Source organism: Hordeum vulgare, chromosome 5H (genome assembly GCF_904849725.1).
Source record: "Hordeum vulgare subsp. vulgare chromosome 5H, MorexV3_pseudomolecules_assembly, whole genome shotgun sequence".
Taxonomy (NCBI): domain Eukaryota; kingdom Viridiplantae; phylum Streptophyta; class Magnoliopsida; order Poales; family Poaceae; genus Hordeum; species Hordeum vulgare.
The window spans coordinates 512,128,468-512,147,270 of NC_058522.1; the positions used below are offsets into that span (position 1 = coordinate 512,128,468).

The window sequence follows — 18,803 nt, forward strand, 5'->3', positions numbered from 1 at the left end:
GCGCTAGGAAATGGGCACTACATACATTTCTGCATTGACCTTGAAAATGGAAAAAAAAATCATTTTTCTAAATCATTTCAAATTCAAAAAAAAGTTATAGGACTAACACACAAATTGGAATTCCCATGCTTAAATTTAAGAAGTATTTGAGTTCATTCACAATTTCTAAAGCATTAGCTCATTTTCCGGCCTCTAAAAAGGGCCAAATGCTCTTCTATAAGAAATAGCATGAAAACGAGTTTGGAAAGGGAGGAAACTTTGCATGGTGTCTTCATTTGACCCATGTAGGGTGTGGTAGAAAATTGAGAGCGTTAGTACACCTCATGTATAAACTAAACACTCTCCGATGACGTATTAGAGTTTGGAACGAAAACCGTCGCGTGCCACACACAACTCCATTTTTCTAAGTCATTTCGAATTCAAATGTCATGACTAACACGCAGCATTGGAATTCTCATGTTCAAATTCAAGAACTATTTGAGTTTGTTCGCTATTTCTGATGCAATAGCTGATTTTCCGGCACTGAATTGGATAAAGCGCTCTTCAGCAAAAAACAAATTACTGAACTTAATATGTATTGTTTCCTGGAATGTTTACAAAGTGTTCCTTGTATAGTTAGTATTCCGGACTCAACATTTGTGGTTGAAACTCAACAGGCATGTTCCAGACCATCGTTAAAAAAGGGCTAAGATTTTACCAAAATGTTTACAGAATTATATGAGATTTATTCTACTTTTTACATGAATGTTATAGTTTGTTCACCAGATTTCGAGTCCCGAACTAAACACGCATATTTCTCCCAAACTATACTTTCAAGAGACCTGAAATCTTACCGTAATACTTCCTTATTTATTTTTTATTTGCAAATGTATTTTTATCCTCTAGAAGTTGATTTCTTAATGCAAATTTGAGGCTGAAACTAAACTGTCCAGTTTCCCCCAAATCGTGAGGCAAAAGTGATTTACGAGAATGTTTATTGGATTATGTGTTATTTTCTGGTATGTTCTCAAATTTAACCTGTATCTCCGTTCATACAGGAATGACGAGATTTTTCAATCCAATGCTCAAATATTATGGGGAGTAAACGGGTTGAGTTAATGGGAAAAAAGGCTTCCCCAAGATTAAAAAAAAAGGTTACATGACAAGAATACTGACATGAACAGGATGACTTTGGGACCACATAATCCAACACGAGGGTGAATTTTATCCGCGTGGAAAACTGTTCCCTATTTTTTAGTACTTGGTTTTATTGTTTCTCAAAGTCTTGCCAAATTTACGTAGTAGTAAATAAAATCAAGATAGACAATACCAAAAAAAAGAAATATGAAATATATTCCGTGATAGACCTAATGATATTCATTTCGTATTGTGGATGTTGATATGTTTTCTACTTTCCTTTGTATCATAATACTTTTTGTTGGAGAGAACTAGTCAAGTTTCTCAACAAGTATTTATGAACAAAGCGAGTATGTAAGGTTGGATATGGACTAGCCTATCAGGAGATGTCTCGGGTCATTTTCAGCCCTCCTATGCATAATAAACATGAGATGTCTTCTTCCATCTTCTATCTCGAACATCGGAGCTATCAGCGGCCTAACTGCCTACTGCCGCCACCCGCGACGGGCGGTACTCTTGCGCTAGTGTTGTCGTCCCACCCTCCCCCCAACCGCCACCAACCATTGTGATGCCGCGGTCCCCATCCATCCGTTTAACCTCTGTGATGAACATTTTTTTCTGACGAATCTATATCCTCCCCCCACCTTAAGATACATATAATGGTTGCTTGCGATTATAAGATAGATATTGGGGTCGTCTATCATCCTAAGATAGACCCGGAGGGTGCTCCTTCCTTCACTTCATCGAGCCGGCGGTTGCTTGCTTCATCCTAAATTCGACTGGACCAAATTCTAAATTTAAGCTAATAACTTACAAGCAGCTGAATCGTTTATATATATGAACTTGATCGAGCTTTAGAAAGTTCAATTTGAAACGAATGGAGTACAACATAGGCGTAACTGACTTGTGGTCTCACATGAGTACAACAACGCACAGAATTATTTTGCTCATTCATGTAAGTAGGCTCGTACATAGAGATTACGTAGGTGTATCATTTTTGCATATATATATATAGAGACGCAACAGCGTATAATAAAGATCGTGTGGGACGCGTCGACGTCGACGTCGACGGAGCATACGGGACAGACACGCCACGGAAAGTCGGAAAGTAACCGGACGCCGCGGCGCGAACGCGTACATGGACCGCTCAGTGGGACGGCTCGGCGCTGCGGCCTCCGAGCAGCTCCACGAGCTCCGGCGCCACGCTCAGCGACGCTTGCACAACCTGCGCGGTCAGGCCGTCGAGCACCGATCCATCCCCGGTCAGCTGCTCCACCTCGGGCCTGTAGTTAATATGCCCACGATAGCATAATCAGTAATGATATGCCATTTCACATAGGAGTATGAACTTTGCGAAATCCACGTATACGTACGTACGTACCTGGCGCTCTTGATCAGGGACACCCACTCTGCGCCGTCGGCGCCTGCGGAGATGAGCGCCACGGCGAACCGCGGTAGGACAAGCACACTCCCCGCGGCGGCCTCCTCGTCCAGCAGCAGCGTCTCGCCGCCCACGGAAGAAGACACCTGGACGCGCGCGCTCCCGCGTGCCACGTACACCGCCTGCGCCGCACCCTCGCGTAACACCCACGGCGCTTGCGCGGCGCCGGGATCGAGCTTGCCGATCACTGCGCTGATCCCGAGGTCGCCCAGCGCCGCCAGGTCCGCCGCGGTGACCGCCTTCAGGGTCCCTGCGGCGACTTGGCCTGCGTTCACGACGAGCCCTTTCCTGTCGTGCTCTCGCGGGCAGACGCCGGTCAGCTTCGTGCTCAGGCCGGCGAGGAGGACGGCTGGCTGGCTTCGGAACACGGCCGCGGCCTGCTCCTTCGTCACCCCAGACCATGCCCCGGCGAGGAGGCCCGCGTCGAAGCCTCCTAGGACGCTGTTGCCGCCGGCGAGAAAGAAGTAGGAGATGTCCCCCGGGCTGACAGCGCGCTCCGTGTCACCCAAGAACAAGATGGAGAGGTCGTCCGTGTCGCCGTCGCTGTCGTTGTACCACCACGAGACATCCCCAGTGCGGACGGCTATGACGTCGCCGGCCTCTAGGCGCACGACTCTCTCCCTGGCCGCGGCGGAGGCGTCCTCGGTGGCGACCGGGAGGACGCCGGCGACACCGGAGCCTCGGAGGACGTAGCCGAACTTGGGAGAGTCGGCGTAGTGCGGCAGCGCGAAAGAGAGCGGCCTGAGCAGGAGCAGGCCGCATCCGAGCCCCTCCGCAGCCAGCTCCGGCTGGTCGGTCCCCGACCAGGCCACATACGCACCCGCGTCCGACTTGACCAGGGCCTTGCCACCCTTGGCACTGGCAGACATGTCTCTCTTGCCCTGCAAGCCCGCGAAAAAACAGTTAGATTGATGAAGCTCTGGATACATGCATCCATGCAAGCATATGTAGGGGGAGACAGAACTTCGTTCAGCCTTCAAATTTTCGAGATGATTTACCTGTGCTACCTCCTCTTTTGCAACTTGCAAGAAGTGGAAGAAGAGCGCCGTCGAGCCTTCAGAACTGGGTGCAATTTATAGGAAAGATCGCAATCCCAGCGTCTCCACGTTTTTTTAAACAAAATTGAGGGGAATCCCAATGTACTATCAACTATCAAGTGCAAGTTGGCTACTCTTACTCGACTCGAACGAGTAGTATCAGTCGGCCGATCCAGCGCCTTGCGTTTCGCCTACCACGTGTGCCCTCGGCTCGCTGCTCCTTATCCTTGTATATCCTTCAAAAAATATACATTCTTTCTGTAGTTAAATATTTGTAGTTGGGATAACCAGACTAGTTATTATAATTAGAAGTACTAGCAAAAGGGCACATGCGTTGCAACGGGAGAAAGAAATACCACACGGCACACGTTCTTAATTAATAAAAATGTCTATAATTTAAGAATTTATAGTTACGATACAAATAAAGATGGTCTTATCCTACAAAAATGCAGTTTAAAATTTCACAGGTCTTCTATTTTAACACGGCTTGCATGTAGATTTAATACGTACAAAGAATCGATCAAGTGACCTTCAGTTTCATCTCTAATCCTGATTTTGTTGACGTGTTCATCCCTAACCCGGATGAGTAGCGGTATGAAAGAAAGACGAATAATGACTTATTTATTAAGATTGCATCCTAGATAGTATTTTTATTAAACGTTTAACAGATAAAATAATATCATATTTAAATTCCACATATTTTTCTAAAATAATAATATTTTTCTACTTATTTATTAAGGACCAGCCAGAGGCGTCGGAGCCATGCCCGCGTCGGAGGATACGCCGTGCCCGATGCCCTATCCACGGGGGAGGCGAATTGGCGGGGGAAGGAAGGGAACGGAGGGCGGCGAGCACGAAAGTGTGCTGCGCGCCGGTGGTAGCCGTCCAAACTAGCCAGAAGGCACGCATAGGTGGGTGGCTGAGATGTGGTGCTCTGACAAGGGGGGAACGAGCTTAGATGGACTGTGGGTTGTGTCGGGAGAATACGAGGGGGTTTCGTAAAAATGCCATTGCGACATTAATTTCGAAACGGAGGGAGTACTTAGTTACAGAAAAACATGAATACAAAAATACTTGCTGACGGCGGTATTAATTAAAAACCAATCCAACGGATACGCAAAAAAAAAAAACAAAAGAAAACAATCCAACGAATGTAAAGGTGGCAAACGTCCGTAGAGTTTTCCTTCTTCCAATCTATCACTATTCTGCTTTCTTTCGGCCGCGGCTGAAAACGACGACGCATCAGCCGCCTGTACTGTTAACCATGTGCCTACGTTTGGTGGCCCACCGCTACGGCCGCGCGCGGGCACCACTCACCACGAACCCAGATAGGCATCTTGCTCAGTGTTGTTCTCCCAGGGCAACGTATGCTGCATGCCACTGACTCGTTATTATTTTTCTGGTGGAGACGTACTCGTCTTTATTTAACGCAACAAAGCTGCCATGTAGACATCAACGCATGTACTAGCTAGTAGTAGGTCCTGTAGTTAACAAGACACTATCGTTGTTTCTTTTTTCAACTAAAAGAACATACAATAAACATTTCTGGGGTAATTTATCTTGAGGCATCACTGCAAGCCGTGTTTCTTTTTTCAACTGAAAGAACATACAATAAACATTTCTGGGGTAATTTATCTTGAGGCGTCACTGCAAGCCGTGATGCAACGCTACAAGACCAATGCCGAGGTGATGTTGTAAGGCCCATGTCGTCTGTGCTGCGAGAAAAAGCCATGGTGCTACAAGGACGTTGATGCAAGACGGGAGGCAACACTCCGAGGCCGGTGCCGCTCATGCTTCAAATACTAGTCTGCCACAAGTCGACGCGCGACGTTGCAAGGCTGACACCGTCGCTGGTACAAGTCAGACACGACCTTACATGGCGGGAGCCGAGATGTTGCAAAGGCTTGCTAGAGAAGCAATGGTCGATGGTCCAAGGTCGTTGTTCTTGCCAATATTTTTTATGTTATATTTCTGTAATATTTTCGCCGAAAGTTTGTTGGAGGTGTACGTAACATAGTTGGAATTTTTTTTAAGTTGTATTGCAATATCAGTCGGTGTCATTGATGCAAGTGGTCATCGTAATATTGGGCAGCTGTGAAACATATACTCAGATACATCAAAGGGACAACAAACTTTGGTTGTGTCTATTTGAGAGGGAAGAAGAAGGAGATGGTAGAGCTACTTGGCTATAGTGATAGTGACCTGGCAGGAGATGTGGATGACCGTAAAAGTACCTCGGGAGTGACATATTTCTTGGGCGGGAGCATAGTGAGTTGGCTATCACAAAAACAGAAGGTGGTTGCATTATCATCCTGTGAAGCGGAGTATATTGCAGCTGTAACCGCGGCGTGTCAAGGTGTGTTTTTAGAAAGGCTACTCGGTGACCTCACACATAAGGAACCGAAAGGAATGGTGCTCTATGTTGACAACAAGTCTGCGATTGCTCTATGTAAGAATCCAGTGCATCATGACAGGAGCAAACACATTGATACGAGGTATCACTACATACAACAGTGCGTGGAAGAAGGCAAGATTAAAGTCAACTATGTTTGCACCGATGATCAGCTTGCAGATATCCTGACCAAATCTTTGGGACGACAGAAGTTCATAGATTTGCGGGAAAGGATCGGCGTCCAAGCTGTAAAGTGAGGACATCGTGCTTAGGGGGTGATTGTTAGGAATAATCACGATTAGGCAAAACCAGTCCGGCACGGACTTGGATCCTTTGCCGAGTCGGCTAGCTGCTAGGTAGGATAGCTACTATTTATACATGCATCTAGTCCCCTGTAATCTCAGATCAAATCAATACGAAGATATTCAGCAGGTGCGACACGCACCTGTAGCCATCAAAACTCGGCGTGTTTGTGTTTCCTGTGAGTGTGGTGTTCGCGTGTACTGGTGTACAACATAGCTAGCCGGCGGCTCGATTTCATCAAGCGGCTACGTATATGTGCATGTGTTTGCCTCAGGAAGGAAATCCATCCAGCTGCTTTACGTACTACTTGTGTACGTGAGTCTCCCGATCGACCGAAAAGTAATCGGCTGCGGTAGCTTGTACGAGCATCGTCGGAAAGTACTCGACGGTTGCATCGTCAAGGTCGGGTCTGGGCCAACAGCAGAATGGTGAGGCTGGTGTGACCCCTCTCCTCTCCCCTCTCTGGCTCCCTCTTTTGTTTCCTCCATAAGAAGCACGGGGATACACAACTTTTCAGATTTTATGCCCTATGATCAGACCAATTTCTCTTTGTATCTCCTCCTGAACTAGCACTGAGGAGCACAACACTGCTGATGGGCACCGGATCTTGCAGAAAGTAGCAAGACACACTCTATCTCCTAAAAAACATAGGTGTGCAGAACAATTCTACCAATTTTACTGCGAGGGATATTCATCAGATTGGATGACAGGAGGATACTGCAGTAGAAAATGTGGTGCATGGCTTCTATCCTACACTAGTTTGAAATGACTTCAATTTTGTTACACAAAATTCATTACTTCAACCAATTAATACAGTGTTGATTTAACTAAATCGTGGCACTTGTAAGAAAGAAAATTTTCATTCAAAAAAAAAAACTTGCATCCACATTTAGCTCTTGTGTCATTGCTCCAACTTTAGCTGGACAAACAGGTAAAATTCGGATTTTAGATAAAGAACATCTTGCCCTAATGGAATCCATACCGATAACATGTATGTAAGAGTTTTCGTCTTAAATTTTTTGATGGCATAACCGTGGAAATTAGACATCCTTTTTTTCTTCCTTCTTTTGTGGGTATTTTTTGATTTATTATTTTCTAATTTTGTGCCAATTCCGGGTGAATCAGAAGGCCATAGGACTTTTGCCTTCTTTTTGTGGTGATATTTTTCATGTTGTTAGGTTACATACTGCATACTTAACTTGTGGCATGTTTTTCTTTCATGTTATGTGATCGATGCCATTTATTATATAAGATATAGGCATCTTCATTTTTTATTTCTTTAAAAAGAATATGAGATTTAATTTGCATTTAGGTTAGTTACTCACGGTGAGGGATTTGAGCCTATTCTTATATATTGGCCAATGCAATCAATTTTTAAATATTCAAGACATTTATTCTGATTACTTGTCACACATTTGTGCTAGGGACTAAAAGCAATATCATGTTCAATACATTGCTCTCTTTGCAGATGAAATCTGACTAAAAGGACGCCATGGAGAGCGTTGAGGTTGACAGACTTTGTTATTGCTTCCAATTGGAAGGTAATCCACCAGAACCCCTAATTCCACCAAAAGGTAATCCACCATGGAGGTGTGTGCACATATAGAACAACACTGAACACGGCTTATGATCATTGGCTCCACTTCCTTTGTGTCTTGTGACGATTGTGTAGTTATCCATATATAATCACTCTCATGCTAGAAATTAAAACTGCATCCGGTAAATACCACCACCAGTTTGTATTGTATATGATAAGATGCTTGTATGAGAACACTCTGATGTCACCAACCAACAAGTTAGAAAACTATGATAAACACTGCCATTTTTTTCCATTTTGTATCTATGACTCCGTTGTTGGAAGTACTTTGCTTATTCACGAATATGTCATATCAACATTTTTTATTTATTTGGATTAATATTTGATTAGTTGTGCAGCTACATGGTGACATATATAAGAAACTTTACACTATAGTTCATGAAGTTTCGAATGCCATCACTACCCTGGAGAGTACAAGACCTGGAAGTAGTTTTACACTTCTGGTGTTGAGCTCCTTGCTCATAGCTGTTGATATAGCCAAGAATCTACTCCAGTATTTCTCAGAGTGTAGCAAGCTTTACTTCGTAATTTTCTTTCAGGGGAATACTTGGTATATGTATCCTTCGCTCTTCAGATTCTAGGGTTAGAGGTTTTCCTTCAAACTTCTCCAAAGATTTTAAAATAGTTATACTTCGATTCACAGCTCACTGTGTTTTACTGTATATGCAGTTTGTTCTTATGATTTTCTCCGAGCATGTAAAACCTTTAGGGTTACTAACTTACTGTGAACAATTGTGTTGTTTTGTTCACGTAGTTTCCAAAAATGCAGTAGCTTGTTCAATTGATGACAAAATACCTAGAGTACATGAAAAATTACTACTTACCCTTGTATAGCAGAGTCATTGATACGAGTAGGAGAGAGGGGAGATTTTGGATGGTAAGGTATGATTAGATCATGTGTAATCTTCTAGATGCATTTATTTTGTGCTTTCATTGTGTTCATTGCACATGCGTCTTTTTGTTTTTTGGCATCATTTAACTAAAGTTCATATTATTTCTTTATCTGATTGTAGCTTCAAAGTTTGACTACAGGAGAGTTATTGATACGACATACACAAATTGAGAGTTTACCTACTACTGCATGATACAACAATGTTTTCTTGCCGAGACAAACATTGCATGAAAGGCATGATGTGTTGTGAATGTTTATACTAGCTACTAGTAGGTGGTCAAACTATACGTCTTCGTTAAATCATGTATAAGGTGCTAGCTTATGTGCTAAAGTTGCTTTGTATTGTTGTTCCAGAAAAGTAAGTTTCAGCAGTTCCCGTGACATTACATGTTTGTTTCATGTAGTAGTGCATGTGGAATTTTATTGATGATTTCCTTTTACCTTCATATTTCCTTATTTTTCTTATCAAACACAAAAGTTTGTTGTCCTGAAGTGTTGATAGAAGCAAACATAATTCATGATACTTTTAAATTATTTTTACGGTTCAATATTCCTATGAAAGGAGTGAGTGGAGATGGTCATGAGTGGCTGAATATGTCGAGCAGATTTCTCCTTTAAGGGGAGTGAGTGGGGACGTACAAATATGTGCGGCGGAGGGTGGTGCATGCTCGAACGAAAGATTCATCTTGAAGCAATCTGTTGGCCTGGTCGACCCTAGCTCCTGCATGGACGCTAAGGTGTGTCATTACTAAGAGGTTCAGTCTTTGGAAACTCAGCATGCTAGAAAATTGTCCATATTTTGTATGTAGTTATGAGCATTGCTAATTTTTGTCAACAAGAGTGATATATGGACTATTTATATACCTACCTGCACTGACCAAATTGCCTGATTAATGTAACACTCGTGAATAGATTGGTGTGTGTGCCAGGTCATTTGGTATGCTTCGCACTAACATAATTATTTTGTTAGTGCATGATCTATTAATAGTTTAATACTAATTTGAGAGAAATGCGCTTCCAAAATCTTATCTTGATAGCATTAGTGCGGTTGTTTTTCTAGTATGTATGATAATTAAGCATATGTGTCAATTTTAGACACAGATTCCATATTTTAATGACCTATTGAGAATTAGGATGGGCTTGGATTAGAGGATTGTGTTGATGCGGATGGTTATGGTGTGAATCATATTCATACTGAAGGTCTCTTGTGGTTGCAGGTGACTTCGGGCATGTTGTTAGCATTCGCCCCATTACGGGCAAATATATGTGATGATCTGCTCACCACAATTGAAGCTAGGAATGCGCGGCAAGATCTATTTAGGAATGGCTTATGAGGAAGCATGAACTGCGGGGGAATTGTGGATATAGGTGGAGTTCGCTTTAGCCGGTGAGGGATGAGCTTGAGTTTGTTGGGGAAGGGAATCTATCTGCATTAGTCAGATAGAATAAATGGACTCGAATGAGTCTATTTGTCTAGAATCTCGTCTTGGACGACCCATATGGTGGACTGACATCCGAGCCAATACGAAAGTGCCTCACATAGTCATGTTTTATGGGCGTCGGTGGCTGGCCATAGTCACCGTTTGAAAAAAGGGTACATAGATTATACCTAGGCCTATGTGTGTTGGGTTGTAAATCTCGGAGTGACCTGATGGGAGGGATAACGAGGACATGTGTACTCCAACACATAATAGCACTTTTGCAACACGGAGTGCATATATATAACATGGTTTTTTCACGTTGCTAATAAGAAGTCCTTATTTTTTAGATCATGAGTTGATGAAATTTATTCCCTAATATGTGGGATAATTTAGGATGTAACAAAATCTATCTTTCTGAATTTAAACAAATTATATTACTTTCTTAGAAAAATGTGTTTTGAGTAATTAAGTGTGTGATCAACATGGCATGATCAGTCTATGGAACATGACTATGTCACAACCTTGCAACAGAAGTTTACCTTGAAAATAGATTGCATAGACAAATATCACCTTGAATTGTTCTCTCACAGTGTTTGTTATCCTTTTTTGAGGCACATATAAGTTATCTATAATCTATGGGATGGCAATCTCTAGTATTAATTTGAAGTGGGACAAGCCACTAAATACTGTCATGCAAGGTGGATGTGTGGGAGGAAAACACGAAGAAGGAAGGATCGTGGGAGAGGAAGGGTAAGAGAAAGATGATGAGATGAATTTATCTACCACACCAATAGCATGAAATATAATCACATGTAAATAGTTTATGACTCCCATATCACATCACATTTTCTTTGTATATACATTTTTGTTATCGTATTTCTTGTTATACATATATTTTGTTATTGGCCCGTGGCAACTCACGGGCATTGAACTAGTTAGTAGAATAATTTCCATAAGAATTACCATATTTTAGAGGAATTACCTGGATACGGTCTAGCATTGAAGTTTCGTCTATAAGCATTGTTGTTGAAATTATTTCAAGAGATACAGTTCACATCAATAACATCATTATTTTGCTAAATCAAAGTAGATAAAGGCATATCATTTGGATCAACATGAGCATGTTTACTAGCAACCATATTCATAACAGCATCCATCTTATCACTCAAAGTAGCAATTTCCTCAACAAAATTTACCTTCTTACGAGTTGGAGCCCTTTCGGTATGCCATTGTGAATAATTTTTCATGATATTGTCTAGAAGTTTGGTGGCCTCTCCGAGTGTCACCTCCATGAAGGTACCACATGCAGCAGAATCTAGAAGATTTCTAGACACAATGTTGAGTCCCACATAGAAATTTTGTATAATTATCGACAAACTCAAGCCATACGTGGGACAATTTCTAATCATCAATTTCATTCTCTCCCATGCTTTTGCCACATGTTCTTGATCATGTTGTTTAAAGTTCAGAATTTTATTATGAAGAGAGATAATCTTAGTAGGAGGAAAATACTTGGCAATGAAAGCATCTTTACACTTATCCCATGTTCCAATACTTTGATGAGGTAAAGATGAAAACCAAGCTTTAGCTTTGACTCTTAGTGAAAAATTAAATAATTTCAATTTGACAACATCATTATCCATATCCTTTTTCTTTTGCATATAACATAATTGAACAAAAGTATTTAGATGCGAAGCCGGATCCTCATTAGGACTTCCAGAAAATTGCTCTTTCATAACAAAATTTAGCAAGGCAACATCAATATCATAAAACTCCGCACTAGTGGTGGGTGGTATAGGAGTACTAATAAAATCAGCATTATTAGTATTCGAGAAGTCACACAACTTGGTATTGTCTTGAGACATTGTGACGAAACAAGCAAAGTAATTAACAAGCAAACTTGCAAGTATAGCAAGAAAAGAAGTAAACTAGCAAAGACAATTTTTTTTGTGTTTTTGATATTTTTATGCAAGAAAATATAACAGAAAATAAAAAGTAGAATAAGTGTATGATAATTTGTGTGAAGGTACTTGATAGGTATTTGGTGATACTCCCCGGCAACGGCGCCAGAAATTCTTCCTGCTACTTCTAATCTGTGTTGGGATTTTTGCTCGAAGAGGAGGAAAGATGCAACATAGTAGAGATAATTATTTTCCTCAGTGAGAAACAAGGTTATTGAACCAATAGGAAGAGCACACAAACACACGTCTTAAGCGACTCCACATAGAAGAGCACACACTTGCACCCAACACGGGCAAGAGGGTTGTCAATCCCCTTGAACTTGTTACTTGGAAGTGATAAGTAGTGATAGATAGATAACAGATAAATATAAATGCAAAATAAAATAATGTTAAATAAATGGAAATATTATTTTTAGTGATTTTAGAATTTGATTTGTGAAGACCCTAGGGCATAGTTTTCGCTAGAGGTTTCTCTCTCGTAGAATGCATATAGTGGGTAAACAAATTACTGTTGGGCAATTGATAAAAAATGGAGAGTTATGCAATGTTTATTCATGGTAATGATCATTACATATAAGCATCATGTCTGTAAGCAAGTAGATCGACTCCTGTCTGCATCTACTACTATTACTCCGGTCATCGACCTCTATCCAGCATGCATCTAGAGTATTAACTAAAACAGAGTAACTCCTTAGGCAAGATGACATGATGCCAACAATGTAAATCCAACTAATATAAATAAACATCATTGTTTTGTACTTAATGGAAGAAATACAAATACGTGTCACGTCCCTTTCCGTCACTGGGATTGAGCACCACAAGTTTTAACCCATTACAACACACCAATCCCATTGAAGATAAATCAATCTAGTTGACCAAACCAAACCGATAGATCGGACAGAAATACAAATCTATCATAATCATGCATATAAGAATTCCGAGAACACTCAAATATGTTCCATTCATAATCTGTGCATAAACCCACAATTCATCGGATCCCAACAAATACACTGCAAAATAGTGATTACATAAGATAGATCACAGTGGAAATTGCGATGATGTGGACAATGAAGAACATAGATAGAGATAGCCATCTAGGTACTAATTATGGACCCGTAGGTCTGTGGTAAACTACTCACACATCACCATCGGAGTAGCAAGGTTGATGTATAGGCCCTCCATGATTGTCCCCCCTCTAGCTGGGCACCGGAATAGGGCTTCAGATGGGATCACGGTGGAACATAGACTTGAAGTGGCGGAAAAAGTATTTTGGGTGGATATCTGGTGTTTTTCCCACGAAACATAATTTATAGAAGCGGAGCTAGGGTTGGAGGAGCTGGGAGGTGGAACCAAGCTATAAGGGCACGTCCACCCCCCTCGGGCGCTCTTTTGGCATGGGGGCACCTCGTGTGCCCTACGATATTCTTCCGAAGCTTCCTGGTCTCATTTCCCTCCAAAAAATCATCAAAAAGTGTTGTTGCGTTTGCACTCCGTTTGGTACTGTTTCCCAAAAAAGCCAAAAACAAGAAGAATACAACAACTGGCACTAGGCACTAAGTTAATAGTTTAGTGCTTGATACTTGTGATCCGCGTTGGGTTTCCGTGAAGAGGAACGGGTGATGCAGCATAGTGTAGATAAGTATTTCCCTCAGTGAGAACCAAGGTTATCAAACCAATAGGAGTAACACGCATCCCCCATCTTCAGCGACTGCACACAAACAAACACTTGCACCCAACGCGGGCAAGAGGGTTGTCAATCCCTTGGGACTCGTTATTTGCAAGCAAGTAAATTGTGTAGATGATAGTAGATAATTGTAAATCACAAAATAAAGTAGAGATCAAACAAGAACATAAGCAAATTATAGCGTTTGTAAATATATAAGTGAATAGACCCGGGGGGCATAGTTTTCTCTAGTGGCATCTCTCATAAAATAAGCATACAGTGGGTAAACAAATTACTGTTAGGCAATTGATAGAAAATCGCATAGTTATATGATTTTCATGGCAATAATTGTGCGTATGTAGGCATCTAGTCCATAAGCAAATAGGCCGACTCCTGCCTGCATCTAGTACTATTACTCTACCCATCGACCGCTATCCAGCATGCATCTAGAGTGTTAAGTAAAACAGAGTAATGTTTGGAGAACAATGACATGATGTAGACAAAGAGAAATCAATGACTATAAATTAACCCCATTGTTTTATCCTAAGTGGCAACAATACAAAGACATGTCTTGTTCCCTACTATGCCACATGGATACAGAGCACCACCAGATTGAACCCACTATAATGCACACCTCCTACTGAAGAAAGATTAATCAAGTTAGACAAACCAAATCAGTAGATGAGAGATATTTACAAAGCTATAATAATCATGCAAATGAGAATCAAATATAGAATTCAGAGAAGACTCGAATATTTTATCATGAATAATCTGAACATAAACCCACAATTTGTCGGATCCCAACAAATGCACCACACAAAAGATTTACATCGGATAGATCAAAGCGAAGATGCGATGATCATTGTACTGAAGATTAAGAGAGAGCTATAGCCATCTAGATAATAACTACGGACCTGTAGATTGGTGGTGAACTACTAAGACATCACCATGGGAGCAGCAACGATGATGTAAAGACCCTCCATGATCGATCCAACCTCCAACAAGGCACCAAAAAAGGGCTCCATATTAGCACACGGTAGAACAAAGACTTGCGGTGGCGGGAAAAGTATTTCAGGAGGCTCATTAGGGTTTTTGAGATTTATTAGAATATATAGGACAGAGAGGGACGAGCAGAGGCGCTAGAGGGACGAGCACACAACAGGGCGCATCCACTCAGTTGGGCGCGCCCTGATGTGTGGTGCCTCCCTCATGTGGCCTTCAGTCTTCTCCGAAAGCTTTCAGGTCTTTTTTTGGTTCAAAAAATCATCAAAAAGTTTCGAGGCAATTGGACTTCGTTTGGTACTGTAAACCTAAAAAACGAAAACATGGAGAAAACAACAACTGGCACTTGGCACTGGGTTAATAGGTTAGTTCTCCATAATAATAATAAAAAATATGTAAATAAATACCAAAAAAGTATCCTAAAATAATAATATTTTATCATGTAACAATAAAAATTTATAGATACCTTTTAGACGTATCAGTGCTCAAAGAAGATATGAAACAACAAATAAATGCATATAAAGTATCCAAGATAGAAAATACTATAGCATGGGACAATAAAAAAATTATAGATATGTTAGAGTTGTATCACGGAGCAAGGCTTCATCGACCCATGGTGCGCGAGATGTCTCCAACGTATTTATAACTTTTGATTGTTCCATGCTATTATATTATCATTCTAGATACTTTTTGAGTAATAATTTAACAATTTATATTATTTTTAAGCACTAACCTATTGAACCAATGCCAAGTGCCATTTGCCGTTTTCTGCATGTTTTTATTTCACTTTTTAGGTTTACAGTACCAAGCAAAGTCCAATTGTCTCAAAACTTTTTTATGATTTTTTTCTGGATCAATAGAAGATATCGAAGCCTCGGGATAAGACGTGAGGCCACACGAGGGGGGCACAAGCTAACAAGACACGACCGGGGGGTCGGCGGGCCCTGATGGCTTGTCCCTCCCTGGTGGTCCTCTACCTCCGTTTCCTGGCCTATAAATTTACATATATTTCAAAAACCCTAAAGACGATCGCGAAACACTTTTTGCCTGTCGCAAGTCTCTATTCCATGGCGATCCCGTATAGAGCTCCGTTCCGGCACCCCGCCGGAGGGGGGTCGATTACGGAGGGCCTCTTCAGCAACCTTGATGCCCTCATGATGATATGCGAGTACTTCACCACAGACCTATGGGTCCGTAGTTAGCACCTACATGGATATCTCTCTCTCCCTCTCTTGATCTTCAATACAATGGTCATCATATATTCACTTTGATCTATGTGATGTAATTCTTTTGTATGGTGTGTTTGTTGGGATCCGATGAATTATGGGTTTATGTTCAGATTATTCGTAAAAAGTATTGAAGTTTTCTATGATTATTATGATTCCTATTTTCATGATCACCATAGCTTCGTAATTCTCTCTGATCTATTGAATGGCTTTGGCCAAGTAGCTTGATATTTCTTTAGTGAGAGGGGTGCATGCTAGTGGGTTCAACCTCACGAGTTTCTATATCCCAGTGCGAGAAGGGGACAAGATACGTCTTTGTGTTGTTCCCACTAAGGATAACACGATGGAGTTTACTCATATTTATTAACTTCACTTTGTCTGCATCATGTCATCGTTCTCCAAGCATTATTCTGTTTGGCATGAACTTAATACGTAGAGGGGCAAGCATAGAAGCGCTGTTGAAGTGGAGTAATAATAGTAGGTGCAGGCAGGAGTCGGCCTATTTTCTTATGGACGTGATACCTATATACACATGCATGATCATTGCCGTGAAAATCGCATAACTATCTACTTTTTTGTCAATTGCCCAACAGTAATTTGTTTAACCACCATATGTTGCTTTCATGAGTGATGCCACTAGAGAACACTATGGTCCCCGTGTCTATTCACTTATATATTCACAAAACTTATCATTATCCCGTTGTTCTTATTTGTCTTTTATTTTATTTTGCAATTTATAATTATCTACAATTATCTACACACCTCATTCACTTGCAAATAACGAGATAAGGGGGTTGACAACCCTCTATCTCGCATTGGGTGCAAGTTGTTTGCTCTTTTGTGTGAGCCGCTGAAGACGGTTGAGGATTGATATTCCTATTGGTTTGATAAACCTTGATTTCTTAACTGAGATAAATACTTACATGTATTGTGTTGCAATTACCCATTCCTCTTCAAGGAAAACCCAACACAGACCACAAGTATCGGGCCACCAAACAAAGGTGGTGGTTACACTGCATATCACGGTCTTAGGTCCACACAGATAGTGCGACGTGTGGGTCATGGTGGCAGCCCCTCCCTAGTTGAGATCTGATACGTCTCCAACGTATCAATAATTTTTTATGGTTCCATGCTATTATCTTGTCAAACTTTGGATGTTTTGTATGCCTTTTATATCTTTTTTGGGACTAACTTATTAACTCAGTGCCAAGTGCGAGTTCCCGTTTTTCCGTGTTTTGACCCTTTTCACAGGAGGATTTTAAACGGTGTACAAACAGAATAAAAGTTCCTAAAAGATTTTTTCCGGAACAGAAGATACGCACGAGACGTGAGAACCAAGGCACGGGCCACCAGGGGAGGCCACAAGCCCCCTAGGCGCGGCCAGGGGGGCCCGCGCCTAGCAGGCTTGTGGGCCCCCCTATGGCTCGTCTGCCCTACCCCTTCCGTCTATAAATTCCTGAAAAATCCAAAACTGCGCGAGAGATCCACGAAAATACTTTTCCGCCGCCGCAAGCTTCTGTCTCCGCAAGATCCCATCAGGGGCACGTTCTGGTGCCCTGCCGGAGGGGGCATTCGGATACAAAGGGCTTCTTCATCAACACCATGACCTCTCTGATGATGCGTGAGTAGTTCACCATAGACCTTTGAGTCCATAGCTAGTAGCTAGATGGCTTCTTCTCTCTCTTGGATCTTCAATACAAAGTTCTCCATGATCTTCATGGAGATCTATCCGATGTAATCTTCTTTTGCGGTGTGTTTGTCGAGATCCGATGAATTGTGAATTTATGATCAGATTATCTATGAATCTTATTTGAGTTTCTTCTGATCTCTTATATGCATGATTTCATATCCTTGTAATTCTCTTTGAGTTGTGGGTTTTGTTTGGCCAACTTGATCTATGATTCTTGCAATGGGAGAATTGCTTGGTTTTGGGTTCATACCGTGCGGTGACCTCACCCAGTGACAGAAGGGGTAGCGAGGCACGCATCGTGTTGTTGCCATCAAGGGTAAAAAGATGGGGTTTTCATCATTGGTTTGAGTTTATCCCTCTACATCATGTCATCTTGCTTAAGGCGTTACTCTGTTCGTCATGAACTCAATACACTAGATGCATGCTGGATAGCGGTCGATGTGTGGAGTAATAGTAGTAGAGACAGAAAGTATCGGTCTACTTGTCTCGGACGTGATGCCTATATGTATGATCATTGCCTTAGATATCGTCATGACTTTGCGTGGTTCTATCAATTGCTCGACAGTAATTTGTTCACCCACCGTAATATTTGCTATTTTGAGAGAAGCCTCTAGTGAACACTATGGCCCCGGGATCTACTTCACACCATATTTTCAGCCTTACACTCTTACTTCGTTGCACTTTCCGCCTTCAGATCTCACTTTGTAATCAATCTTGAAGGGATTGACAAGCCCTTTATAGCGTTGGGTGCAAGCTCGTTTCTGTTTGCGCAGGTACTCTAGACACCTGGCTTGATTCTCCTACTGGATTGATACCTTGGTTCTCAAAACTAAGGGAAATACTTACTGCTCCTGTGCTGCATCACCCTTTCCTCTTCAAGGGAAAACCAACGCAAGCTCAAGAGGCAACAAGATCTTTGTTCCGAGGCTTCATGCTGCCTACATCTTGGGCAACAATTGTGTTGTAGTGGTTGTTGGATGCCTGATCTGGTGGTCACTATAACCCTGGGGGGATCCTTCATCTAGTTGGGATGAAGCAATGACGATGCTTCTGGGTAATAGT

The 18,803-nt window shown here is 41.7% G+C and overlaps 1 protein-coding gene across 1 annotated transcript; it reads right to left on the bottom strand.

Annotated features, from left to right (window-relative positions):
* Window positions 1-2,037: 2,037 nt before the first annotated feature.
* Window positions 2,038-3,662, bottom strand: LOC123397909 (11S globulin seed storage protein 2-like). Its single transcript, XM_045092429.1, has 3 exons — window positions 3,556-3,662; window positions 2,498-3,438; window positions 2,038-2,399 (listed from the first exon to the last, which is right to left on the bottom strand). The coding sequence occupies exons 2-3, from the start codon at window positions 3,424-3,426 to the stop codon at window positions 2,264-2,266; spliced, it is 1,065 nt and encodes a 354-aa protein (XP_044948364.1). The 5' UTR covers window positions 3,427-3,438; window positions 3,556-3,662; the 3' UTR covers window positions 2,038-2,263.
* Between the last annotated feature and the right edge of the window lie 15,141 nt (window positions 3,663-18,803).